Source organism: Seriola lalandi, unplaced genomic scaffold (genome assembly GCF_002814215.2).
Source record: "Seriola lalandi dorsalis isolate HSWRI2012SDOR001 ecotype SW California unplaced genomic scaffold, Sedor1 jcf7180002054318, whole genome shotgun sequence".
Lineage (NCBI taxonomy): Eukaryota > Metazoa > Chordata > Actinopteri > Carangiformes > Carangidae > Seriola > Seriola lalandi.
In genome coordinates this window covers 363,485-380,196 of record NW_019524871.1, presented here as the reverse complement: position 1 = coordinate 380,196, position 16,712 = coordinate 363,485, and the positions used below count along the sequence as shown (strand labels likewise).

The 16,712-nt window shown below is 41.8% G+C and overlaps 1 protein-coding gene across 2 annotated transcripts in view; it reads left to right on the top strand.

Moving 5' to 3' along the window:
- si:dkey-237i9.1 (SEC14-like protein 1) overlaps positions 1–16,712 on the top strand; it is a 31,610-nt gene that overhangs the window by 6,609 nt on the left and 8,289 nt on the right. For both annotated transcript variants that reach the window (XM_023406886.2, XM_023406887.2), the window contains exons 3-10: positions 11,508–11,657; positions 11,890–12,021; positions 13,197–13,325; positions 13,835–14,108; positions 14,351–14,460; positions 14,680–14,869; positions 15,494–15,582; positions 15,876–15,946. In XM_023406886.2, the coding sequence (XP_023262654.1) occupies positions 11,508–11,657; positions 11,890–12,021; positions 13,197–13,325; positions 13,835–14,108; positions 14,351–14,460; positions 14,680–14,869; positions 15,494–15,582; positions 15,876–15,946 (1,145 nt within the window). The remainder of the gene's footprint in view (positions 1–11,507; positions 11,658–11,889; positions 12,022–13,196; positions 13,326–13,834; positions 14,109–14,350; positions 14,461–14,679; positions 14,870–15,493; positions 15,583–15,875; positions 15,947–16,712) is intronic.

The following is a 16,712-nucleotide window of genomic DNA, read 5'->3' as shown; positions in this document are numbered from 1 at the left end:
AGCTCAGGTGTCCTCTCTTCTTATTGCGTATGTACAGTGTTTTTTCAGGTGAATGAACCAGCACTGCAGCTCATTTAAAGTGTTTGAATATCGCTTGGCCAGCCTAATCAGATGAGTCCTCTTCACACGGACACCTGTGATAGTTGGCAGGGGGGGGCTCATCTTTGAACTGTTGTTACTGTGTTTAACTCCACCTCTGTGTCAAATCATGGCAAACATATTAATAGCTCCGCATTTGACTTCTATTGATGGTGTGCTAGCGATAGTGTGTTTTAGTTTAGTGTTTGTTTTTTTAGTCTTTGTCTCTATAGTCTCTCTCTCTCTCTCTCTCTCTCTCTCTCTCTCTCTCTCTCAAAAACTGGTTCATGTGTCATCCTCTGCCAACACGCCATGTGAGAGTAGCTTTCACACTGGATCATGGGGGACAACAGGAAATGTTTCAGAGCCAATCTGAGCCAATCCCTCATGCAAAATAGAAATAGGTTGGTGAGATAACGGCACCAAATTCCACCTGTTTAAAATATCAGAGCTCACTTCATGCTACAAAGAGCAAAGACTGTTTCCCACAGAATTAGATTCTAATTATGTTAGCTGACGCGGTGGAGGTTCATGTTAACATGCTACTGTTAACAGTAGCATAGCAACAATAGCTGTATTACACTGATTATTAAATCATACCATATATAAGATGTTCCACTGCAAACATTTTGTTTACCAAGTATTTTTCAACAAATAAATTACTGAACAACAAATGCAGCTCCACTGCTTCACATTGTGGTAAACAAATAATAAATCATGAGTGGCCATGTCCTGGCACATGCATGCACGCTCTCATGCACACCCAGGCACACCCAGGCTCACAGAGAGCGCCAGTAAAGAGACAGACAGGGACAGTAAAAAAAAACTTGAAGGATATTTTTGACGGTCCACCGGCCCACCATGCTCCTGATGGCCAGTCGTTTGTGACAGATTGTCTGTTGTCAATGTGTTTGTGAGCGGGTCAAAGAAAAGCAAATCAATGCTCTGCTCATGACTCTCTTAATAAATATATATATATAATATTTGCTGCTGCAGCAGTCAGGAAATCCAGTCATCTACAGTGTAAGTTACAGTGTTAATTTAGTCATCTTTTGCATCGTGAACTACTTTGAGCTCCTCGTGCCTCCTATATCAGTCCACATGTAGGTCATCACTAGCATGTTTTTCCAAGTGTCAGACCGCCAGCACATTGTTTTTGTGCCTGTTTACTGCCAGACAGTTTTTCTAAACATGGCTCATCCTGCTGCCCCCCTTCCCTGTGTCTAGCCTGGCTCAGTGTAAATCAGCTATGCCAGGATGACGTCCTGTCCCACCATGTCCTGACCCACTTCTGGCCAGGTTTGGTTAAGGCTTTTGCAGCCCAATTCTCTCGCGGCAAATTATCGCAGGCCTTACTCTATTGTTGTAATCTGTCAGTGAGCTGCTGGCTTGTCTGTCACTCATATATCACTTAATGGTCTCAGGTCTAGAAGTGTGAACTTAAACAAGCAAAAATTCTCCTTCAGAGAAATTGGGTCATCTTATTATTAGTTGTTTTTTGTCATTGTGGTCCATTGAAAAAGAGCACAGACAAATAGAATGAAACCTGATTCCACTTCATTCATATTCGTTATTCAGGCAAAGCTCTTCAGGGGTGAAATTTAGTATGCCTGCTCCAGTGAAATGTTTGCTGATTTAGCTGTTTATGTATGCTTTTCTCATTATCGTTTCTCAGCATTGCACCTGTCTGTTCTGATTCAGAGAATTCCCATCCACTCTTCTCAATGAGCCTGTCAGAGCTTTGCCTGCAGCGTCTAATTCACTTACTCGGCTAGATGCTATTTGCCAAAAAGAGAGGAGGGGGAGAGGAGTTTATCGTCCGGCGTGCTGCTTCAAATAGAGGACCGTACCTCCACCACCACGTGACTGTGGGAGCCTATGAGAAAATTCTGGAGCTGATTTCATTCACTGATCGCCAGGACACTCATTCACCCTCTTTGCTGCAGCAAGGTCGAGATGCTGCCCCAATAGCTCCCCTCCCCCACTCTGCTTCGCTCTGCCAGACACAGATGAATGTGTACACACATACTCTCTCCCAATGACCCTTTAGCGTATTTTACACTGCAATCGTGCTACAGTGGGTAGAGACTCACATCTATGCGGCAGCTACGTGACATGAAAAGGAATTGTATACAGTATATTGTGACAGTCTTTGCATGTATGTGTATGTTTGTCACCATGTTTTTCTACCAAGATGTGTTTGTGTTTTGGGCTGGTTAAAGCTAAAGTAGGTGAAATGAGCAGCAAGGCTAGAATGGCCTATTTTTGAGCGCAATTAATGGCAGAAAATGTATCACTCAGTCAGTCAGATTTATGATACAACCCACGTACAGCTTTATTATCCTTCCCTGTTACAAATCTGTTTCTTTTTTCTCCATACGCCCCATACTCGCTCATGGACACAACAGTCCAGCATCAGTGATCAGAAATGACCAGTGACTCCGACCCCCCCCCCCCCCCCCCCCCCCCCCCCCTCCCTTCAGCTGTCAGCTGAAAGAAATAAGATGCTGGGGAAGCTCCAGCTGTTTTTTTTTGTTTTTTCCGTAACCATTCAATAAGAGGTTCATCACAGTTGATAAGATAACTGAATCTTGTAAAGTGGTGGCAGAGCAGGCAGTGAATATGATGTGCCAGCACCTCTCTTTACTGTAAAGCAGCAAGTCAATAATACTGCAATTTCCTGTAACTTGTTGCTCATGAGGAGTAGTTGTATATGCAGAGGTTTGGTCCTGTGTAGAGAACAGGCAGTGATGAAAAATCTGTTACTAGGGGTGTAAGGACACAGAACACCCAGTCACTTACACTGTGTAGTAACATTTGTGTCATTTAATTTCCCTTTAAAATCAGAATTATTATTGTGGTATGCTATGTTTTGTAAGTTATTCTTCAACTAACTCCCTCCAAACTGCGTCCTCAGAAATTGGTCCATTGCATCACTTTGGAGCATGATTATCCCAGCTGTTTCTCTGTTTTTTAATGCGCTGACGGAGTAGGGCTTACTTTGACAGAGTAGTGTCTCAATAAGCCTTACACCAGCAGAAATGTGTATAGTCAGCATTTCTTGTTCTCATTGTGGTGACTTTTTGATGGCCAACAGATGGCCATCCTGCTGCTTTCTGTTCCCTGGTGCATACATATCCAGTCATGCATGCATAACCCAGCACTACAGTTTAGCATATTGCATGGCTGACCAAAAATTTAGGACATGACATTTACAGTGCATTCAAAAAGTATTCAGACAACTTCACTTTTTTTTCTTTTTTTAAAAAGAAAAACAACATTTTGTTATGTTGCAGGCATTTCTAATCCTTTTTTTTCTCTCATCAATTTACACTCAATACCCCATAATGACAAAGCAAATTGACAAAGCTCTGTCAAGTTGGATGGGCATCAGCCATTTGTGTTCAAGTGAGAGCCCTGAATGGGTTGCTCAAGGATATTCACAGAGTCGTCCCTAAGCTGCTTCTGCGTTGTCTTGGCTGTTTGCTTAGGGTCGTTGTCCTGTTGGAAGGTGAATCTTCGGCTCAGTCTGAGGTCCTAAGTGCTCTGGACCGAGTTTTCATTAAGGTTATCTCTGTACTTTAATCTGTTCAGCTTTCCGTCTACCCTGACCACTGTCCCTGTTGTCTTGTTGTGATGGGCTGTGCCTGGTTTCCTCCAGACATGATGCTTAGAATTGAGGCCAGTTCAATCTTGGTTTCATGAGACAAGAGAATCAACACAACTCTGTCTCTGAGCTCTGCAGGTAGTTACTTCTCCCCATGGCTTTGTTTTTGCTCTGATATGCATTGTCAGCTGTGAGACTGTCTATAGACAGGTGTGCGCCTCTCTAAATCATGTCCAATCAATTGAATTTACCACAGGTGAACTCAAGGTGTAGAAACATCTCAGAGATGACCTAGGCTAAATTTCAAGTGTCATATTTATGTCAGTGTGATGTTTCAGTTTTCTGAAATCATGTTTTCGCTTTGTTATTATGGTGTACTGAGTGTAGATTGATGAGGGAAGAATGAATTGAAATGATTCTAGCATAAGGCAGCAACATAACAGAGAGTGAAAAAAGTGAATGGGTCTGAATACTTTCTGAATGCACTGTATATAAGGTCTGTGTACTTGGCAGATTGCCCCCCTCCTCTCTCTGAGTTGGCCGTTCCAGGCGGTTCTGCCATTACAATGCACACTGTAGCAGTGAGATCAGTGGAAGGAGAGAAGTGGGTGGTATGGCATGCGGAGACCAAAGGCTCTATTGTTGCATCTTTTCAATCAGGAGATTGTTCTCTCTCCTACCCCATATCCAGTCTACACCTAAGCTCAGATGCTTTTGGACCTGATGGGTGGAGAAACTTATGTATGCTTGCCTGTCTTTCAGTGGTGTTGTGATCACCCTTGATTTTCCATGATGAACCTTTTTCATCCCACTAACCTATATCTTGAGTTCTCGCTCTTTAGGTATGACAGCGGCTCAAAACATTTACGTCTGTTTAAGTTGTTAAGCACTCTACAAATAGAATAGTATTAGGAGTACACCAACACGGCAGGCTGCAGTGTAAAGCTGTTTAACTGGTTGGCCCTGCTGTGGAGAACAGAAACATAAAAGTTCTTGATGCATTACAGGATCTTTTCCAAAGAGTGGTTTCACCCACTTTGGCTCACACGAGCGTCTCCCTATTCAAATACTCAGTCTGTACACATTGGATGAAATGATGAGTCATAGTGAAACTTGTCTCTTTCAAAACCCTATTGGACCAAAAACCAAGGCCCCTCCAACATTGTTTGTATCATATGACAAGGATAATTGCGTTACTTAATCAAAGTTAAGAATTTTACAGTCCAAAAATGTATTAAGTGACAATAAACAAAAAGGGCAAGCCGTAATTTACGTCAAGTAAAATGTTTCGTTATTATTCAAATACCCAATTTCCTCGGACTGGGGTGTGCTGTGTATTTTTTTTCTTTTAAATTGTGATTTTTCTTTTGGTGTCATTATTATACCACTAATGATGAGACTGTTTCATTCCTCTCGATCATCACCAGTACCCTGATAAACCAGAACAGCCTGTCTCAGTTGAAACCTGCCAGTTCTCATGTATAAAGATATTGTAAGCAGTGTTATTTTTTTCACACTTTGCCTTCGCACTTGAGTCAGAAACCCAGAATTTTTAAGCTCTCTTCTCAGTAACCTTGCTCCTGCTCTCCCCCCGTCCTCGTCAATGACCTAGTTTGGAGTTTATAGCTTAGCTCTCAGAAATGAAAACCAGGAGGAATTTTCCTCTCCATATGCCGTTCTCTATAGCTCATTCTCTGCTACCTCTTCACCTCAAATCATACAAAAAGATGCCAGCAAGGTTTTGTGCATCAGGACCATTATTTTCAGAAGTGTGGTGAAGAGTCGTTTCACTGCAACAACCAGTCTCATCAATGAATGTGACATCATCTGTCATTTGTTGTCCTACTGGTGGCCAGTTATAGCAAGAAGTGAATCACTAATCTGGAGGCCGAATAGTCTCAAATTTTTTTGTGACCCCAGTTGTCCACCAGACCAGACCAGCATCCTAATTGTTGCAAGCAACATCAAATGCGACCCAGTGGGGCCAATTAATTGTTGGCGTGCACAAGGTGGACAACAACAAAAGTACAAATATGTGACTGGGCTAGCGTGTGATCTCAACCTCTGTAATGACGTCCTCAACTGTTCAGGTCCCAGGACTGTGCGCGGTGGTGGGTGGGAACTCGTAATGATTTTTGCCACCAAGCATTGGCTAAATGACGTCACACTGCTGCCACTGGCGCTCACTCAAGCACTGTTTTGTTTGCATCTGATGTCAAGGGTGCTGTGTAGTCAATATACAATTTGTATTGGGTCCTTTAAGAGGAAACATTGGCGAACAGCCTCAGAGAAAGACTGAGGTGTGACGGCACTCCCGATACTGCAGCCTGTTGTTAGTTGTCTGTGGGCCTTATTTATCAGTGTAACTGAATGTGTGACTGAAAGATGCTAAATGATAGATGGAAAGATTTAGTGTCTCAGTCTGCACTTGCTGATTCATGCTGATAAATATTTGTGTACTCTACAGTGTGTGTATGCAGCTGATTTATGACTGAATCCAAATGTGTAAGTCATTCTGACTTTTTTTTTGTTACTAGAGATACACCAGATGTAGTTTTCTATTTATACATTGGTATGAATGAACCCTTGAATAGAACATCTCAACTCTTTTCTTATAGAGCACTGCCGTTAGTCACTTTTCTTCCTGTGAATTTCCTCTGAGTACTTACAAAATGCAGCATCTCAGGCCTCTGCGTACTTTGTGTGTTTACACTTCATCTCAAAACTGTCCTCATCAAGTATCTTAATCTTAAAAGTGCCCACGACCAAAATGTTCCCATTTTCCCAGCCACCAGAAAAGCCAGCTGATAAAAATAGCAGAGGTTGACCTCTGGGCGGCTGTCGTCTCTATTACGCAACCATTTTCATAAGCTCCAGAGATGTGACACTGCTACTGAGGAAGTCGGAGGTGTTCTCCGGTCAGTGTGTTGCACCCAGGGGACCTACAGACCAAGGATTTTTATCTTACCCCCAGCAGACTGACCCTTCTCTCACTTTCAGGATTGACTGCTTAAGCAAATGGTATTATCTAAGATGTAACACACCCAGGAAGTGGAACTAAAGGTTTTTTAAAGCCATATATTGTTTGGCAGCGACAGAGAATAGTTCAGTCAAAAGAAACAAAATAAAAAAACTGCTAAGTCTTTGTGACACTTTGTTCATGGTTGTTTCTCTGAAGTCTTGAAGGCTGTATAAAACTTGACATATTGGAACAGTCCACCTCCTGTATCCATCATTTCAATTTAAAAGTCCTCTGCTGAGTTGTGTAATTGCAGCTTCATGATATCGCGGCGTCGGCTATAATTTTGCAACAGCGGTCTGCCACTGCAAAAACACAGAAACACTGCTTCCAACTGCGTGTGTCACGTGACTATTTTTGGTCCACTCGTGATCAGGTAATCACTCCTGTGGTAAAGGTTAAGCTAATTTAATTAGCTCAAGATGGATAAGAACCCTGAGATTGCAGATCCGTACGAGCTCATTCAAATCAGCAGTGTGGCAATATTTTGGATTTTAAGACAGTTTTATGGCATGATTAGTTAGTTAGTATTAGTTTTAAATGATTTTTGCATCAATCTGATGATACCCTGATGTTTGGGCTGCAACTAACAATTATTTTCATAGTCATCAATTAACTGGTTGGTCTATTAAACCCAAAGAAGCCAAAAGTCCCAAACCAAAAGATACTAATTTTAGAATGATATATATAAGAGGTAGAAGCAAAAAATCCTGGAAGAGAAGCTGAGAAGCTGGAACCAGAGAATTTTTGACATTTCTCCTAGAAAAATGTTTTTAATAATTAATTGATCGTAAAAATAGCTGAAGGTTGATTTACTGCTGCTGTAGAGGTATGACACTCAAACTTAAAATAACAAGATAAAAAAAAAGCTTGTTATGTAGAGAGCACTGTTTCCTGTATTTGTTTGGACTGTGTTTGTAGCTATATTTAAGTTATTTTTTTTAATGCCAGAAGGTCAAACCAGATAATGGCTGGGCTGCCTGCCAGTACTCTTGTCTTCTTGCCCTGTAGTACGTTATACACGTATACAAATACCACACAGCCCTTTGTGGTCCTTAAGTGTATTATGTATCCCTCGGAACTACTGGATTTCCTGAATCTCCCTCCTGAGCAGAACAGATCTTATTTTCCAGACCCATGTCCTTATGCACTCTGCCTGTTGTTCCAGGGAAATGTTTCCTCCGTGTGCAGGAAGGGTTTAAGGAATCATGTATTGTTTTTATATTTTCTCTCATGCGCCCCTGGAAAGCACAAACTCTCTAGCCACATTCCAGAAACCATTACTCACGGCTTGGCCAGTTGAGGTGTGTCCGAACACGTCCTATCACCATAGCAACTGTAAGACGATGTTCTCCCAGTCTTTCTTAGACATGCACTGGTTTTTGAGCTAGACTGGAAACTGGGATCGGTTTTGTTTTGCTATATTTTTTTATTGTCTGTGTGCTGAAGTGTTCCAGGAAAGAGTTGAAGCAAGGGACAAATGAATATTTACTGTAGTGGAGCTTGGTTTCCATGGCTGTTTGGGTTGATGTGTCATCAATGCCTGTTCCTGATCCCAAAGACTAAATGAAAGGGTGGTGTCGTGAATAAACAGAAATGTTTGTTTTCAAACTGCTGCTTTGGTTGCCCACTGAGAAATTTCATGGAAATCTGGTTTAAATGTAAGAGAGAAGTGAATATATTATCAGAGTCAGGTGTCAGGTGTACAGCTTATTGTTGTGAAGCTATAGCTTGTTGTTTTTTTGGTGCACCTGTCTCGTAATGTTGGAACCATTATCTGGTGTTGAATTCAATAGATTCAAAAGCAGGTTCGAGGGCTGTATCCTGCCTTCCAAGTTATCAGTACCAGTTCTCTCTTTAATAGTGGGGAAGAGGAGGAAATAATGAAGAGACAGCAAACAGTGTGGAAGTGTAGGTCAATATAGACTGAAGTAATTAACTCAATGCCAGATGACCTAGATATTGTCTCAGTGTTATTTTACCCGTGTTTATCTGTGTATGGTAAGTCATGCCTGCAGAACACTCCATAACATGATGGATGACTGAATGAGATTCTTTATAGAGCGTCAAAGGACACGAATGTATTCACAATCCTGTTAGAGGTGTGTTGACACACCCTGGAAAGACTAGCTTCAACGTTTGTTAATTAACTTATCCAAACAGCCACTAATATACTGGTAGACCTTGACCCTTGGTTCCTTGGGATAAAAAAATTTAGGGTTAAAATTTCAGAGTTTGATGTGACAAAATTTGTATGATTGAGTAGTGTATATTTGCGAATGGACATTATTTTTCAATTATTGTAGGTTGTTTTCAATATTAGTATCATATGTTGTATAAAAGTCATTTATTGTATGTATGGATGCTACTTCCCTAATTGCAATGGATATTTAAAAAGCCTCAGACAAACAATTCATTCACAGTTAAACTTTGTTTATCAATGTTTTTTTTCACATAATGATCAAAATATTCAGTGTAATACAACTTTATTGGTAAGAGTGTGATCAAGTCAGATGATCAGATGATCAGATGATCAGATGTGGTCAGATTAGGTCTGGTTTCCTTTGAAAAACCTAGCAGCATGCCCTTACATTCCCTTTTTCAAGAATAACTTGGAATCATGACCTTCCCATTTCCTGTTTTTAATACCAAAACAGTCAGGCTGTTTTCTGTGCTCAAGGCCCAGATAAAAACTGTTTGTTTAGTTTCATCTGTTTTTTTTTTTTTTCATGAAGCAGAACAAGGCTCTGGTGATGTTTTTTTGTTCCTCTTAGAGGTTCATTACGACTCTAAAGCAAAGCCTGTGTTTTGAACAGTATCCAAGCCTATTGTTTGAGTGACGTGTCGTGGTGTTTTTGACGGGACGTGGCATTTGTGGTTGAGTTTTTGTTGACGCATGGTTGTTTTTAATGGGCGAAACTAATGTTTACAGTCAGTGCCATTGTGCTGACAGCAGTACAAAGCCTGCACCCAGTGTTCCAGAGCATCAGGGCTGAAAAACAGAGCACAGAATTCACTCAGTCAGTGGACAGTAGGCAGCGGAGTGGTTCAGCAGCCCCTGGCAGCGGTATGCCAGGAGCAGCTGAACCCCACTGACTCCCTATTCGGACACAAAACAATGGCTGCTGCTGCTCGACATGCTAAACGTTGTTTGTTTGTTTGTGTGGAAATGTTCTGAACGAGGCAATTTTGTCTGAACGAGTAATAAAGATTAAAAGCTTTTATTAATCGTAACATGCAGACGGATCAGTCATTTCACATGGCTCTGGTTAAGGACATCTAACTTCAATTTTGTTTTCGGATTTGTTGAATGTTGAGCCCCATCTTATTTCACACTGATCTCCTGTTTTCGTGGTTTTCAAAGGACCCTCAAGGACATGGATGGTCCTGTGCTCCACAGAACACAGCGCCTTTATCAGCAAGGCTCAGCTGACGCTAACTCCGCTAACCTCAAAAGTCTTGTGAGAGGCACTGCTCTTTCTTGCACAGCCTGTCCCCGCTGTTGCTCACGCTTAAATCTCAGCTGGCACTGTTATTGTCAGGCATACTGCATATTTCCAGTCTGTGTCCCCGTTGAAGAAGTGCAAGATCTGCAGCTGATAGTTTTGCTATGTGGCATTCCCTACAGTACATCTTGTCCAAGGAAGACTAGATGTACTGATGTGTCTCTGTTTGTGTCCGTCTTTGCTTCCCTGATCCTTTTTTTTTTTTTTGAATAATCTCTTTCTTCCTCTCATTTGCTTATTCACTCACAGATAAATGCATACCTACATATTCTGGAGACTCAAGTTACTCAAGAGGAAATATCCTGTTGGTTTATTCAGCAAGGATACATGACATAAGAGTCTCAGACGAGCTCAGTGTTATGACTAACTTTTATCATGAACATAACTCTGTTTAGACTTGCCAGTTATGCAGCCACGCCAGTCAGATCCAAGATAGGAGACTGGTGGCATCAAAAGAAGGAAGAGATGGGCGCTGCTGCTGCACATTGTGCCAGCCACAGCCTAGTTGCATAACCACTGGCTGGCCTCTGTACAAGTGCTGAGTTTGCCTATGTTTTCCATTTTATGAGAACACATAATTTGCAGTGTTGCCCCAGGGCACAAAGCCTGTTATTGTGTGTTGAGCCCTTTGTTGTAAAGGAATGAAAAAATACTTCTGCTGTGGCTTAACTCAAGTGAGAAGTTTCGATCGGAGCTTTTGTTTGACCTCACTTGTTTGCTGCGCAGAGTGATTCTCTTGGTACTTGCATTTTTAACTTTTTTTTCTAATGAATTTTATATAAGCTGGCACTTCAACACCCATTATAGCTGTGTGGTATTTTTTTTAAACAAAGCTGAATTTATCCTTTCAGTCATATTTATCAAACTAAACATTAGTGTAGTGTTTCTAAATAAAAGTTTTTCCAAATACTGAAAAGAGCCCTACACAAGAATACTATGATTATGATGCAGTTTAAAAAACTTTACTCCCTTCAGAAAAAGCCTTTAAAATTTGAAAGTGTATGGTTTTTTTTAATGGGACATCAACAGCTATATGATGTTAGTTACACAGTTCAGTTTTGTTTAGACCCAAGCATTTTCTTTGAAGAAAAGATTTAAACATTTTGTCACTTGCTTTATCTAAAACCCGTTAAACTACAGTCATGAATACACTGATACAAACGTCTTGTTTCACGATAACGGAAGACGGAACTTTCTCCTTTATTCTCCAGAATGAAACTTGAAACCTAAAAATATTTCTTCCCGGAGTGAAAACCACTGTGTTAACTGATCTTTATGTTCCTCTTTCCTCTTTCAGGCCTATGAGCGCAGATTCCCCACCTGTCACCTCATCCCCATGTTTGTGGCGAGTGACGTGGTGAATGAAGAGACCAGCGAAGACGAATCCACCCACAGGATCGAGCGCCGCTGCGCCCTGGATGTAGATGCCCCACGCCTGCTCAAAAGGGTATGTTCTTCATCAGATCTGCAGTTAATGTGTCGTGAATGTGACTATTATGATTTTTTTACCAGCTCCTTCTCATTGCTTGAGAGGATTAAATCGTTTTTTTTCATTTGTTTACAAATTTTTCAACAATATAATGAGCTGCAACGCTACATTTTAATGTGGTGTCTCATGTCAGTTTAGTTTCTTGTAATGTAAGTTGTTGTGTGTTGGTGTGTGTGTGTGTGGTTTCCAGATTGCGGGTGTGGACTACGTGTACTTCATCCAGAAAAACACACTGAACCGAAAGGAGAGGACACTGCACATTGAGTCTCATAATGAGACCTTCTCCAACAGGGTCATCATCCATGAGACCTGCTGCTATTCGGTCAGTTGCATACACACACCGCTGTGTTGTTAATGAAAAGCAGCTTATAACACACGAGTGTGTGTATTTTTAGCACAGGTGGCGCCAGAGCGGGAATCAAACCTTGATCCTGGTTGTTTATGTGACATGCCTTAACCCGCTGTGTAGTACAGTCACTTATCTAACGAGCAAACACTCGCACGCTGGTTGAAGCTGTTGTTTGGCTGCTGAATGGAAAGCTGTGGCCAGCACACACATGTTAATGTTTGTGCTTCCTATAATCTCTGCCCTGCTTCCTCACAGAAAAAGCCATGTTTAAACCAGCACTGAGCATACTGCCGGCTCTCGTAGCTCATATCTCTGTGAATTATTCAGTCCTCTACGCTCTGGCTGAATGCTCTCAAATACTGATCTGAAACCAGCATGTCTTCCTTTTTTCTACCAGCTCCACTTGTTTGCACTGCCTCCAGATCTGTCTATTCATGAATGGATGTGCTCTGAGTTAATGAGGTCAAGCACACTGTATTAGCCTCTAACCAGCTAGTGTGCTAATTTTAGGTTCTTATTGTGTGCTAACAGTGACCAGGATGGACAGCTCTGTTACATGGAGCTAATGGACCTGGCTAAAGCTGAAATATTTTGGTAGCCAGGGGTAATGAAGCTACCAGCACACTGGCTTTAACATGGATTTCACTATTTTTTATGCATAGAATATACCAAAATGAAAATGACAGTGTTCTTGTGTTGTTATATTTTCATGTCATGGGGGAGCTGCCACAGCAGTGCTAGAATCAGCTGTAATCGTGCTTTACAGTGCAGGTCACTGATGAGCTCCTTCAGTTTTGTCTGAAAGTGACTCTGCTCTGTGTTTGAGATTTGCCTTCCATAACCTTTACATCACTCCAAACTGATGATGTATCAAGAGCTGGCTAATTTTATATTCACAGACTGACATGCAGGCACGCACGCACACACACACACACACACACACACACACACACACACACACACACACACACACACACACACACAAACAAACACACTCCTACTTGACAGTGCACAGTGTGAAAATTGCTCTCTGCGTGCGTCATCATCTAGTGAAGCTGGGTGTGTGGTTGCCATAGTGACATGGTCATCTTGTTTCTGCATGTGTAAACAGTATAAAATACAGTATGTGCTTGTATGTGTTGCTACAGGTTCACCCAGAGAATGAGGACTGGACGTGCTTTGAGCAGACCGCCAGCCTGGACATCAAGTCATTCTTTGGCTTTGAGAGCACAGTGGAGAAGATTGCTATGAAGCAGTATGCCAGCAGTATCAACAAGGTGTGTGTGTGTGTGAGAGAGTTGTTGCATCTAATAATGACATGTACATATTCCTATGTACTTCCTCTGTATGCACAGAAACATGAGTTAACATCAGATTATTGGTTGTGAAGTGCAGCATGATGGGTGTTGCATGGATAATTATTATGTGAAATCTGGTGTTAAGAGGTTTCTGGAGCATGAGTCAGTCAGTCCAGTTCATGCTGTAACTGCAGAAAAATAAGCTTGCATAATCTCTTAGAGTCGACAGGGGTCTTCTATTATGGACCCAGTGAGTCATCCACCTTCATTTAGGATGGACGTGGGCCATGTTGAACGTATTCCTTTAATTTTCCTCCTCCGCTTCCATCACCTAGATTGAATAAAGTACAATGAAGATACAGTATCATGAGCACTGTTGATCTGTATTCCAAATTTCTCTGTTAAAACACATTTCCTTGAATTCACAGCCTTTTCTGCTTCGCTCGCCATGATTCTCACACCTCTTTCTTCACTTCTGTTCCTCACAGGGGAAAGAAATCATCGAGTACTACCTGAGGGAGCTAGAAGAAGAGGGGATCACCCGGGTACCCCGCTGGACTCCCTCATCCCTTTCCCTGCCTCCCCCCAGGCCAACCAGCCTCTCCACCAGCCCACCTGACCTCCCAAAGCTCGTGGTGACACCCGCCGTTTCTATTCCACTGCCTGCCAACGCCAGGGACGACATCTCTGAGGACGCCAAGCAAGACAGCAGCGTGCTTCAGGCAGACAGCCTAACTGAGATTCTGGCTGGTACACCTGAAGGTCTGTTCCTACAAATGATAGAAAAATGGATGCCAGCACTTGTTGTATAGTTACAGCGATCTTTGTAACAAAGCAAAAAGAGTAAACAATAAAACAGTGTTTAAAGAAATGGGCACAGAAACAACAGGATATTATTTGGTTTTGGTTTCATTAAGGGTGTGTGCCACATTATTTGACAGTGGTGACACATTGACGTTTGCCTGGATTATTTTAATTTGAGATGTTATGTTTTTGCCTTGCAGACAAGCTGGATGCAGACTATATCAAACGTTACCTAGGCGACCTGACCCCCATGCAGGAAAGCTGTCTGATCAGACTTCGCAAATGGCTGCAGGAGACGCACAAGGGGAAGGTGATGCACAATTTTTCCAGCGCCAAATTTGATCATTATCAGGGAGATCTGCAGAGCTATACAACACAAACATTCGGTTGTTTCAGATTTTGTGTCATATCTTAGACTGATTGCTACCAGCTACTTTTTTACAAACTGACAGTGACATTGGTAGTGTTGTAAAGGTTTTGTTTTTTTGTTGTATTTTCTTTTATTTAACGCTCTCCCCTTACCGCCCAGATCCCTAAGGACGAGCACATTTTGCGTTTCTTGCGGGCCAGGGACTTCAACATGGACAAGGCCCGTGAGATCCTGTGTCAGTCGCTGACCTGGAGGAAGCAGCACCAGGTGGACTACCTGCTGGAGACCTGGAGTTCACCGCAGGTCCTCCAGGACTACTACACTGGGGGCTGGCACCACCACGACAGAGGTAGGTTTGCATCTGCAGCCACACTCAATGACAGGTGAACAAGTTAACATGCTGCCAAGATGTGCACTTTTGATTTATGTAGGCCATCTTGGAGATTGCTATGCTTGTGCCGTTAACTAGAGGAAGATCTCAGTTCTCCAGTTTATTACGTTCTTAAGTTACACACACACACACACATACGCACCAAAGTAATTCTTAGTAACCCACAGCCTTCAGCCATGGACATGAATTAAACATGAGACCAATTTGCCGGCACTACTTGGTTACCCAAATAGCTTACACATACTCACACACAGTCATATTCTTCATTTGGATATATGCTGTGGATTCCTTATTTACAACAGAGGGTGACTGTTGACTAAATAAAATCAAATTTAAGTGGCTTTTATGTTCCCACATCAGTGAACAGTTAATCTTCTCATTTCAATCTCTCCACAAGTATTTACATGGGATCAACAGGACAGAACATGAAAGCATTTCTCAGTATACACAGTCACTTATTGTCTTACACAACAGAAGAACACACAGGCAAACAAGGCAGTGCAGACCCTTCCACTTAACACGCGGGCTTGCAGAATGTAAACAGTGTGATGGATCATGTAAATATTTGTTTTATTCCTCTAGATGGTCGTCCTTTGTACATCCTGAGGCTGGGCCAGATGGACACTAAAGGGCTGGTCCGCGCTCTCGGAGAGGAGTCTCTCCTCAGACATGTACGTGACACAAGCTGCAGCACACTTCAAGTTTGCATGTATCAATGTGGGTCAAAACATTTATAGGTCAGGCAGTTGGTGGTTGGATTACAGGTTAGGGAATTAATGTGCAGTGGCATGTCCTGACGAGTGTATTAACACCAGGATGTATACAGTATAGGACGTGTATAAATAGTGTGCTTATTTATAATGCTGCACTCACTGGAAGTCGCTGGTTGTGTGAGAGTGTCGGAGCCAAATGCTTGAAACGTAAAAACACAATAGACTGCTGAGTTCCTATTGTGTCATTTTAGGTGCTGTCTATCAATGAGGAGGGTCTGAGACGCTGTGAGGAGAACACCAAGGTGTTTGGTCGACCCATCAGGTAAACCTTCATTACTGGAGAGAGAAGGCGGTTCAGTGGATAGACTGAAAATGAAGCAGTAATTTTCCTAATCTGTTAATCAGTGAAGACATTTATCAATCAAAAAATGTCAACACTCTTTAATTGCACTTTCTCAGATTTGTGGATTTGCAACTGAATAGTTTTAGATTTTTGAACTGTGGGTTGGACAAAACGAGCTATTTGGAGACATCTGGGGCCCTGGGAACTATTTTTTGACATTTAATAATCTAAAATAAATTTAGTATTATTGTGTTTTGCTCTTGAGGCTGTAATAAAAAGGCAGAGTGAAGTAAAAAGAACAAATTGGAACAAGTGTAAAAATAAGCAAATGTACTGGAAGGAACAAATGATTCACAGAGGCCAGTGTGTCAGACAAGACAGAGGGAACAAAGTGACAATTAATCAACGATGATAAACCAAAGAAAACGTCTATCTAACAATCAATAATAAAAATTATCATCAGTTGTAGCAATAGATCAAAGCTAATTTCTCAGTAAAAATATATGAAAAGCTTTAAGTGTTTTTTTTTTTTTTTTTTTTGTTATCACAAAGCAGCACTTAAGCTATTTGGATATAGTTCAGCAGTTGTTGCCTGGACACAGGTGCTCACACACACACGCACGCACGCACGCACGCACGCACGCACGCACGCACACACACACACACACACACACACACACACACACGAGTGAGACCAGAGGAGTGTTATCAGCTCCAAAATGGAAAGAATGCGTGCGGCTTGTTT